The sequence below is a fragment of the Quercus lobata genome, chromosome 10 (assembly GCF_001633185.2).
Source record: "Quercus lobata isolate SW786 chromosome 10, ValleyOak3.0 Primary Assembly, whole genome shotgun sequence".
Classification (NCBI taxonomy): Eukaryota; Viridiplantae; Streptophyta; class Magnoliopsida; order Fagales; family Fagaceae; genus Quercus; species Quercus lobata.
In genome coordinates, this window is record NC_044913.1 from 3,963,086 (window position 1) to 3,974,656 (window position 11,571).

Sequence of the window (11,571 nt, forward strand, 5' to 3'; positions counted from 1 at the left end):
GAAGAAGAAGAAGAAGAAAAGAGAGACAATGGTGGTATCTAAATGCTTCAATAGCTCAAAACTTGAACCCCCAAGAGAATACCCATAAATAAAAATGTTTTGCGGTATTGTAGAAGTATTTCTCATGGCTCAAATGATGGTGACAATGGTTAATATAAAGCAAGGTAGTCAAAGGCGAAAGGCGCCCTTAAGGCGCCAAGGCCTTATATCGCCCGAGGCGATGAGGCGCCAAAAAGGCGCTAGCCCGAGTGAAGCGAGGCGCCAAATTCTAAAAAATTAGTCTCCATCCAAATATCAACAGCCAACTAAGTCTAGATAATTATCAAATATCAACTAAGTCTAAATATAAACATAAGTCACCATTTAAAAATTAGTCTCCATCCAAATATCAACTAAATCTGAATATTAAACCAAAATATTGTTCATAACTTCATATTAGAAAGAAGAAAACTCCTAACAAAACATTGAAGATTGAACTTCATGACTATCCATGACAAAACAGTCAACTAAGTCTAGATAATTATCAAATATCAACTAAGTCTAAATATAAACATAAATCACCATTTAAAAATTAGTCTCCATCCAAATATCAACTAAATTTGAATATTAAACCAAAATATTGTTCATAACTTCATATTAGAAAGAAGAAAACTCCTAACAAAACATTGAAGATTGAACTTCATGACTATCCATGACAAAACAAAAGCATTTGAAGATTGAACATTCTGCCCATTAGCCTATTTAATAGCCTGAATGTGGTGTTATTTTAATCTAAAGGTCATCATCAGAGTCTTCACTCAAGTTTCCATCACTTTCAAAGCCACTTGAACCAGATTTGTAACCATCAACATTCTCTTCCTCGGTCTCATCTGAATCAGAATTAGCATCTTCCTCTTCAATATTTGGTTGTGATGTTGAGGCCTTTGAGCTTGCCCTTGATTTTTTTTGGAATCTAGTATTCTTCCTTGGTTCTCCAACACCAGCAGCTCTTGCCACTACACCCCATGTCAAACCATCATCATCATCATCAAAAACCAACTCATCTTCAACATTCATAGATGGTTCAGCACCCATTTCCCCCAACAACCATTCATTACTTTCATCTATATCATCTAAGGAGATGGGATCAATAACATCACGCTTATCATATCGTGCCTTCATCTTTTGATTATACTTCACAAAGACCAGATCATTTAGTCGTTTTTGTGCAAGTCTATTCCTTTTTTTGGTGTGAATCTACAACCATTTATGAAAACTAAGTATTAGACTATAGTGAATAATTAAACCATTGTAATTTTCTATGAAATAAAGTAGTTCATCAAAGGATAAGATCTACTTATTATACTTCAAAACTCACCTGCTCAAACACACTCCAATTGCGCTCACAACCACATGCACTACAAGTCAAGCTCAAGATTCTTATAGCTAACTGTTGCAAATTCGGAGTTGAGCTCCCATACAAACTCCACCATTCAGCTATGTTAAAAAAATAAGTATGAGTAATGATATATGATATATCATAGAAGTTAGATTTTTTTTTTTTTTTGGTAAAAAGTGCCACTGTACTAGTCATTATAAGTTAGATATAAATGCTTTCTTACCTGGAGCCCTTGTCTTTCTTGATCTTTTAGCCAATTCAATGCCAAAGAGTCCTTCAGCTTTCCTATAGATGGGTAGCTCAGCCATGATCTTGTCCTGAATTTCAGCAGTAGGAACTAGTCTTTGTATGCAAGCATACAATCCTGCTGTAATTTCATGATTTGTTGCTATGTTGTCATCAAAATAGAAGTACTCAGGATTCAAGAAATGACCCGCTGCATGCAAAGGCCGATGTAATTGACATTCTCATCTCTCATCAATGATTTTAAAAATGTTTGAATACCTTTCTTCATTCTCATTAAAAGCTTTTATAATAGCTTCTTTAGCCCTATCCATTGCCTCATAAATGTAACCCATAGCTGGTTTTCTCTCATTATCAACAAGGCGAAGAACCCGAACAAGAGGGCCCATAACTTTAAGAATGTAAACTATAGTATTCCAAAAAGAAGGCATCAAAATCGTTTCTACTACTCGTTTAGCATTTGCTTCCTTTGCCCATCTACTACGAACCCACTCCTCAGAAGTAAACATGGCCCTTAGGTTATGCTTTTGCTTATGAATGGATTTTATTGTAAGATATGAAGTGCAAAACCTAGTTTTTCCAGCCCTAATCAGCTCTCTCTGTTTTGTGTATTCTCTCATCATATTTAAGACACCCCCATGGTTGTAGATATATCCAGTCAATTGAATGGCCCTTTCTAAAGTTTTTGCAATTCTAGGAATTTTCCCAATGTCCTCTAATATAAGGTCAATGCAGTGTGCAGCACATGGAGTCCAATACAAATTTGGCCTTTTTGCTTCCAACAACTTCCCAGCCAACACATAATTAGATCCATTATCCGATACTACTTGGACTACATTAGCCTCCCCAATTTGTTCTACAAATGTATCAAGTAATTCAAAAGTTTTTTCCCCAGTTTTCATAAAAGATGATGCATCAATTGACTTCACAAACATGGTTCCAGATGGGCAATTCACCAAAAAGTTAATCAAGGTCCTATTGGTTCTACTAGTCCACCCATCAGACATAACAGAACAGCCATATTTCTTCCAATCTTGCTTGTGATTACTCAATAACTCATTTGTGTAAGCCACCTCCTTTTTGAGAATTGGAACTCTTAACTCATGGTAACTAGGAGGCTTCATATTTGGACCATACTGCCCAATAGCTTCAATTGCCCATTTAAATTCATCTAAGCGAGCAACATTGAATGGTATACCAGCTAGATAAAATAGCCGGCCAATATACTGACAAGCTTGTGCTCTTTTCTCTTTGTCAAGTTTATCATTGATGTTAGTTTGCTTCATCTTACCCTGTTTCCTAAGTGCAACCACTTTTTCTGGCTTTAATCTTACAAAAGAATCCATAGGACCTTTCAACTTCTTAGACTTTGGCATTAATTTCATAGTTCTCAATTGGGTGCTACTGCCAACCCCTCTCTTACTAGAGCATGATTTTTTCCTTTTTTGGATCACTTCTACTTCCTCTACCTCATCATCATCTACATCCTCAATTTCAATCATATTATCTATATCATCAAAATCAGGCATCTTGTCATAGTTCTCCTTGTCACTCTTCTTCTTTGCCATATATTGTGCAAGCTCTTCTCTAACATGATCAGGACATTTTAAACATTTTGTACTGTTTTTAAAATTCCCTACTTGATGCTGTTTTGCTCTATGTATCCCTCCCTTTGTGACTTTATTACAAAAGAGGCAAGTCACTGCATTTTTATCTTCAACATTAGCTAAATAATTATATTTCCATCCCGGATCTTTTCTCCTCCCATTATCTGAAGCCATTCTACATATATAAAAAAAAAAAAAACCCAATACAATACATTTAATAGGATTCTATATTAAGCTATGTATCATTTACTATGGTTTAAGCTCTAAAAATTAAGTGAAGTAATGAGTTCGAGAAAAGGGAAAGTTGCTGGAGACAGAGAGGAGAAAGTTGCTGGAGACGGAGAGTCCAACAGAGAAGAGAAAAGGGGGAAAAAAAAAAGAGAGGAGAGAGTTTTATATGCTCTGAAAAGGGGGGAAAAAACAGAGTCCAACAGAGAAGAGAAAAGGGGGGAAAAAACAGAGAAAAAACAGAAAGGAGAGAGTTTTTATATGCTCTGAAAAGGGGGAAAAAAACAGAGTCCAACAGAGAAGAGAAACGGGAAAAAAAAACAGAGAAAAAATAGAGAGTAGAGAGTTTTATATGCTCTGAAAAGGGGGAAAAAAACAGAGTCCAACAGAGATGAGAAACGGGGGGAAAAAACAGAGGAAAAACAGAGAGGAGAGAGTTTTATATGCTCTGAAAAGGGGGAAAAAAACAGAGTCCAGCAGAGATGAGAAACGGGAGAAAAAAACAGTCCAGCAGAGATGAGAAAAGGGGGGAAAAAATAGAAAAGAAATAAAGAGGAGAGTTTTATATGCTTTGAAAGTGTGGACAACGACAAACTACCAAAGCAGTGTCGCTGTGAGAAAGAACTCAGGGAAAGAAAAAGTGTAAAAAAAAAACTAGAAGAATAGGAAAATATTACCTGATGTTGGTTCACTGCCGGCAACCACTGGCCCACTCTCTTCCAAAACCTAGAAGAAGACGAAACACTTTGCTCTGATGTTTGTTGACTATTGCTTTACTCTTTTTTTATTTTTGCTGAATGACTGCTGTTTTGCTAAAGTCAAGTGTTCCCGAAAGTTCTTTGTTTTATCTCTTGTTTTATCTTTTTTTATGCTTTTTTTATATTAATTTATTTGATATAGTGGGAGACAGCTTATCCCCACTGAGGCAATAGTTTAAAACCAACCATACACCTCTTTAAATTTACAAAACATGCCATTACAGCTCATAAAAACACAAATTTGACTCAGGTGCTCGCCTCTTGCCTAACAAAATACATATAGGCGAGCGCCTAGGCTCCAGAGGCAAGCGCCTCACTAAAGGCGCCTCGCCTCAGTGCCTTTGAGGCGCTTTTGGCGCCTCGCCTCGCCTGGGCGCCTAGGCGAGCGCTCGGAACGCCTTTGACTACACTGATATAAAGGTAGGCTAAATATTTGTTTAGCTGGTGACAAAAAAATTGGTGGTCTTAGGCTCTCATCTCCTAAAATTCCACATAAAACAGCATGCCTAAGGACAAATATAAGTAGGATCATGGTATATCTCCCTATAATGTTTCCAGTAGTCAACCAAAAAATATAGAGATCTTTTACAAAAACTGAAGCATATGAGAGAAATTTAAGAGTTCAAACAAAGATATACTCTCACAAAGAAAAGTAAGGCTCAAGAACTCTCCATATGGGTTGAGTTTCAGCTTATATCTAGCTTGTTCATGATTTATGCATATCCAACATCCAACCGTCCGCTGACCTGGCTATTGTGCTAAAAAATTTCCAATTGTGCTCTTCATGAAAGAGTCTTAATATAGCAAATAGTATAACCAACTCAGCATTATTCATTTCATCACATGATATAAAAAAAAAGCTTATAACTCTACTGCATTCAAACTCAAGGGTTTTTTTTTTTTTTTTTTTTTTTTTTTTTTTCAGAATTGAAAAGTTGCAACCAAAAAAAAAAAAAAAATCATGCAAGGTGCAGCAAAATGTGTAGACCTCTCCCCCCAACTAAAATATTGCATTGTCCTCAATGTATCAAAGCCAAAATAAATTCAAGTATAAAGGGAAGAAGTTACCTTAAGCATTTAAATTTTTTTTTTTTTTTTTGAAATTTCTTTCACACCTGCAAGTGTTAGCTCACAAAAAAAATAATAATAATAATAACAAAAAAGAACAAAAACAAAAGGAAAAAAAAAACAAAAAGAAAAGAAAATTAAAACAAATATGGTACAACTTCATAAGGCTCTTTCAGAGTTCACATGGCATCCCAATAGGCAAGGATCTCCAGTGACATAGTCTCCTCCTCTGGTATAACTCCCCCTAAGAATGGTTTTAACCTTTGTCCATTTACTTTCAAAATCCTACCATCCCTAGGGTCCTCAACTACTACAGCTCCATGGTTAAACACTCCCCTTACAATGAAAGGGCCATCCCACCTAGTTTTTAGTTTACCTGGAAATTTATGAAGCCTCGAATCATAGAGAAGGACTTGCTGATTTTTCTCAAAATTTTTCCTCACAATGCTTTTATCATGAAATAATTTCATCCTTTCTTTATAATTGCAAGTGCTCACATAAGCCTCATTCCTAAGCTCTTCTAGCTCATTCAATTGGAATTTCCTCAATTTTTCAGCCCCTTGTAGATCAAAGTTAAAGGCTTTAATAGCCCAATAAGCTTTATGTTCCATCTCTACGGGCAAATGACAAGGTTTCCCATAAACAAGACGATAGGGAGACATTCCTAAGGGTCCTTTATAGGCTGTTTGGTAAGCCCATAATGCATCAACTAGCCTTAAAGACCAATCTTTACGGTTTGGATTGACCGTTTTCTCTAAAATTTGCTTAATCTCCCTATTGGCAAGCTCAACTTGCCCACAAGTTTGAGGGTGGTACGGGGTGGACAACCGGTGCACCACTCCATACTTTTTCAACAATGCTTGAAAATAACGGTTGCAAAAATGGCTACCATTATCACTAATTATAGCCTTTGGCATTCCAAATCGTGAGAGAATGTGTTCTCTCAAAAATTTCAAAACCGTTTTATGGTCATTAACCTTGCATGCTATGGCCTCAACCCATCTAGATACATAATCTATTGCCAAGAGATTATATAGATTACCAAAAGATTGGGGAAAAGGTCCCATGAAGTCGATTCCCTAACAATCAAAAACGTCTATCTCAAGGATAGGGGACATCGGCTTCATGTTCCTATGTGTAATACACCCTAACTTTTGGCACTCTATACACCTCTTACAGAAGTTGTAAGTGTCCTTAAACATAGTAGGCCAATAAAATCCACATTGCAAGATTTTTGCAACAGTTTTTCTCACAGAAAAGTGGCCACCACAAGCTTCTGAATGGCAAAATTTTATAACATTATGGGTCTCATTATTAGGAATGCATCTTCTCAAGATTTGATCAGGGCAATATTTAAACAAATAGGATCATCCCAATAAAAGTTTCTTACCTCAACAAAGAATTTTCGCCTATCTTGCGCAGTCCAATGCTCAAGAATGACACTCATGACTAGGTAATTCACTATATGTGCATACCATGGCAGCTCAGTAATAGCATAAAGTTGCTCACCTAGGAATGAGTCCTGAATAGGCATTTCTTTTAGACCCTCATCAAAAGTAAGTCGGGATAAATGATCTGCCACTACATTCTCCACTCCTTTCTTATCTTTAATCTCAATGTTGAATTCCTGCAAGAGTAAAATCCAACGTATTAATCGCGCCTTAGCATCCTTCTTAGAAAGAAGGTATTTAAGGGTGGCATGATCTGTAAAAACAACAATGGGAGCACCAATCAAATATGAGCGAAATTTATCTAGAGCAAATACTACAGCTAGTAACTCTTTTCCTGTGGTGCTGTAGTTCATTTGTGCACTATTTAGAGTTCGACTAGCATAGTATATCACATAAGGCTTTTTATCTTTTCTATGTCCAAGGACTGCCCCTATTGCATAATCACTAGCATCACACATGATTTCAAATGGTAGAGACCAATCTGGGGCTTGCATTATAGGGGTAGACGTAAGCATGTGGACTAGCTTTTTGAAGGCTACTTCACACTCTTCCATCCACTCAAAATTGGACTCCTTAAGTAGGAGATTACAAAGAGGTCTAGATATAGAACTAAAATTCTTTATATATCTCCTATAGAAGCCAGCATGCCCTAAAAGGGATCTAACATCTTTCACTGTCTTAGGGGTTGGTAGATTAAGAATTAAGTCTATTTTAGCTTTGTCCACCTCTATGCCTCTAGAAGACACTACATGTCCAAGAACAATTCCTAAAGTGACCATAAAATGACACTTTTCCCAATTAAGAACTAAGCCTTTTTCTTCACAACGGGCTAAAACCAATTTTAAGTTATTAAGACAGTCATCAAAAGAGTCACCAAAGACAGACAAGTCATCCATAAACACTTCCAAAAAATTTTCAACCATGTCACTAAAAATACTAACCATGCATCTTCGAAAAGCGGTTGGTGCATTACATAGCCCAAATGGCATTCTTTGAAAGGCGAAGGTACCAAAAGGGCAAGTGAAAGTGGTCTTTCCCTGATCTTCTAAGGCAATCTCTATCTGGTAATAGCCTGAATAGCCATCTAGGAAGCAATAGAACATATGGCCAGCTACCCTTTCCAATATTTGGTCAATGAAAGGTAAAGGGAAGTGGTCTTTCCTAGTTACAGCATTAAGCTTCCTATAGTCTACACACATTCTCCAACCTGTAACTAATCGGGTTGGGATCATGTCATTGTTTTCATTCTTGACCACAGTCATTCCAGACTTCTTAGGAACCACCTGCGTTGGGCTTACCCACTTACTATCAGAAATAGGGTATATGATACCTGCATCCAACAATTTAATTACCTCATTTTTAACAACATCTTTCATTGTTGGGTTAAGCCAACGTTGGGGTTCTCTAGAAGTCTTACAATCATCCTCTAGGTAAATTTTATGTGTGCAAATCAATGGGCTAATGCCCTTGATATCAGCTATGGTCCATCCTAGGGCTGATTTGTGGTCTCTTAAAACATTCAACAATTTACCTTCCTGTTCCTCATTTAATGCAGAAGAAATGACTACAGGAAAAGTTTCACCTGGACCCAAATATGCATACTTAAGACCATTGGGCAGTGGCTTAAGTTCTAGCTGTGGTGCCTCTTCACTTGAAGGCATAGGCTTTTTGTCACTCTTTGGTAGCTCCTCAAAGCGAGGTCTCCATCCTTCATTAATTGCCATCACCTGTTGTCCTTCCGAAACCTGTGAGGAATCCAACAAAGAACAAATTTCAGATAAATGAATATCACTTTTTAAGTCATAAGAATCAACATAATTATTAAGAAAAGCTTCAAGAGGATCAGAAAAACAATTTCTTGAACCACTGCTTCAATGAGGTTCAAATAGGCACAATCTTCATCCTCATGTGGTTGTTTAGCCACATGAAATATGTTTAGCTCCAAAGTCATGGAACCAAAAGTGAGTTGCATCCTTCCATTCTTGCAATTAATTAAAGCATTAGCTGTGGTAAGGAAAGGTCTACCCAAAATAATAGGGGTATGAGTACTAGGATGTAAAACAGGTTGGTAATCTAGAACAATAAAATCAATTGGATAATAAAAGTGTTCAATTTTTACCAACACATCCTCAACCATCCCCCTCGGCTCCCTTACAGAGCAGTCAGCCAACTGTAAAGTTACTGAAGTAGGTCTTAACTCACCAAGTCCAAGTTTTTGATATACACTAAATGGGATCAAATTAACACTTGCCCCAAGATCTAGCAATGCATGCTCCATGATGTAATCTCCAATAGTACAAGAGATCGTAGGACAACCTGGATCCTTATACTTTGGTGGGGTCTTATGTTGGATAACTGCACTTACCTGTTCTGTTAGGAATGCGGTCTTTTTCACATGATGCTTTCTCTTAATGGTGCATAGGTCCTTAATTACCTTGGCATATGCAGGCACTTGCTTGATAACATGCAATAATGGCAAATTTATCTTGACTTGATGCAAATGCTCTAATATCTCAGATGCAATGTCCAATTTCCTAGGTAATTTTAAGGCTTGGGGAAATGGTGGAGGGATTGGGCATTGTTCAATGTCATCAAGCCCAAGTGGCTCAATTTCATCCTTCTCTTTTTCAACTATGGTCTCCTTAGATTTCTTTTTTATTAAAGGGGCACTTTTATCAATCTCTTTACCACTCCTCAAAGTGGTCATAGCTTTTACTTCATCATGTTTATCCTTAGAGCCAATTTTTAGATTTTGATTGATGGGATTGGGTTGAGTTTGGGAAGGAAACTTCCCTCTCTCTGTCCCACTCAATGAATTTGTAAGCCTTGTTATATGACTCTTGGTCTCTCTCACCTCTTCATCTAGCCTAGTGAACATGGATTCAAACTTTTGATTTTGCTCACTTTGCCTTTGAATGAAAGTACTAAGTGCATCCTCCAAGGAAAGTCTAGATGATGATGATGCATGTGGTGAATTAAAATTCCTTGGAGTAGGAGGATTCAACACATTGTCACTCTTATAACTCAAATAAGGATTGTTTTGCATATTTGGGTTATAATTATTAGAATATGAAGAATTATTTGGCCAATATGAATTAAATGCATGTACTTGTTCTTCTGGCACATTTAAGAATGATGAAAGTGATGCACATTCATTTGTAGCATGGTTTATCTCATGACAAATTTTACAAACCTCCATTGGGTCCTCTCTAAAGGTAGCACTAACATTCCTATTTCCTTTCATTTTGAGTGCCTCAATTTCTTTAGTTAACATGCTGATTTTTGCACTCATGTTATCATCTTCCCTCAACTTGAAAACACTTCCACTAGAAGTGGTAGTGTTAGTTCTAGTCCTATCAGTGAAGTCCATAGGGCTAGGTCCAGTCCATGTGTTAGAGTTTTCAACTATCTCATCAAGATAATCCATTGCATCTTCGGGTTCTTTTTGTAAAAAGTCCCCTCTGCATGAGAGTTGAACAAACTGTCGATTCCTAGGTGTAAGTCCTTCATAAAAATAGCTAACCAACCTCCAATTTTCATACCCATGAGTTGGGCAGAAATTGAAAAGATCTTTGTACCTTTCCCAAGCTTGGTATAAGGTCTCATTTTCTCCTTGGACAAAACTAGCTATCCTTCTTTTTACTTGCTGGACTTTGTGGGGAGGAAAGTGTTTCTTAAAAAACTCTTTGGCCATCTCCCCCCAACTACCTATAGACCTAGGTTTCAAGGTGTAAAGCCAACTTCTTGCCTTATCCTTAAGAGAAAAAGGAAAGAAACGTAACTTAGCAGTCTCAATAACATTTTGTGCATAGAAACTACTAATTATCTCTTCAAAAGCTCTAACATGGACATAAGGATTTTCATTTTCTTGTCCCTTAAAGTCAGGAAGGATTGCTAATAGACCTTGTTTCAGTTCTACATGTGGTGCATTAGGTGGAAACATGATGCATGAAGGAACAGAATTTTGTGTGGGATGCAACAATTCATACATAGTTCTTCTATTCTCCTCATGATTATTTCATGTTTCATCACCCATGATTGATGAAGAAGGTGAAGGCAAAGGTGTGTCAAAAAGATTACCAAAGTAAGTTCCAAAACTTTCTAATCTGCCTCTCTTCTTTCTAATTTGCCTCTCTTGTTTCTAACCCAAATGCTCGTGCAACAATGAATGCACAATAAAATAAAATAAAAACAAACAGAAAAATAAAAACAAAATAAGGGAAAAAATGGAACGAAGTTACCAATAGAAGAATTTCCACTAGCTATGCTTTGCTCCCAAAAAAAAAAAAAAAAATTGCCTCTAAATCCACAGCAGCTCCCCGGCAACGGCGCCAAAATTGCTTGCTCACTCCCAAGTGCAGGAGATCATAGCAATATAATTCTCGGAGTACTGAGGTCGAACCACAAGGAACATGGTAAATTCAAAGACAATATAATTAAATAACAATTTGGATGAAGAAGAAAAATATTTTTGCTTGGTGATTGTTAACAAGAATAATAATAAAAACTAATTTAAATCAATAATGTAAATACTAGAGCATCGGGGTGTTTCCCTATATCGATATGCAATTCTTTGTGATCTAAGAAAATATCTATTTCATAATTGATTGTTCTTATACAATTAAAAACTTATGATTCGGTTAAACTAAGACAATTCAAGAACGCATGATAACTTCGATTGATAATGTGGTTAGAAAAGTTTTCAGAAAAACCCATTCACTTTAAATCCTGATTTCTATTTGAAACTATTAGAAATTCATCTAAACAATAAGAAAAACATGATTGAACTTATTGAAAGCATGGAAGAACTAATACATCAAAAGAAATCTAATTGAACA

General features: G+C 36.5%; 1 protein-coding gene and 1 pseudogene across 1 annotated transcript; both read right to left on the minus strand.

Moving 5' to 3' along the window:
• Window positions 1-771: 771 nt before the first annotated feature.
• On the minus strand, window positions 772-3,402 carry LOC115964211. Its single transcript, XM_031083569.1, has 4 exons — window positions 1,883-3,402; window positions 1,602-1,720; window positions 1,358-1,476; window positions 772-1,236 (listed from the first exon to the last, which is right to left on the minus strand). Exons 1-4 carry the CDS (start codon window positions 3,400-3,402, stop codon window positions 772-774), a joined length of 2,223 nt encoding a protein of 740 aa, XP_030939429.1.
• Window positions 3,403-5,461: 2,059 nt separating this feature from the next.
• LOC115964212 lies at window positions 5,462-10,724 on the minus strand (annotated as a pseudogene).
• Window positions 10,725-11,571: the final 847 nt, after the last annotated feature.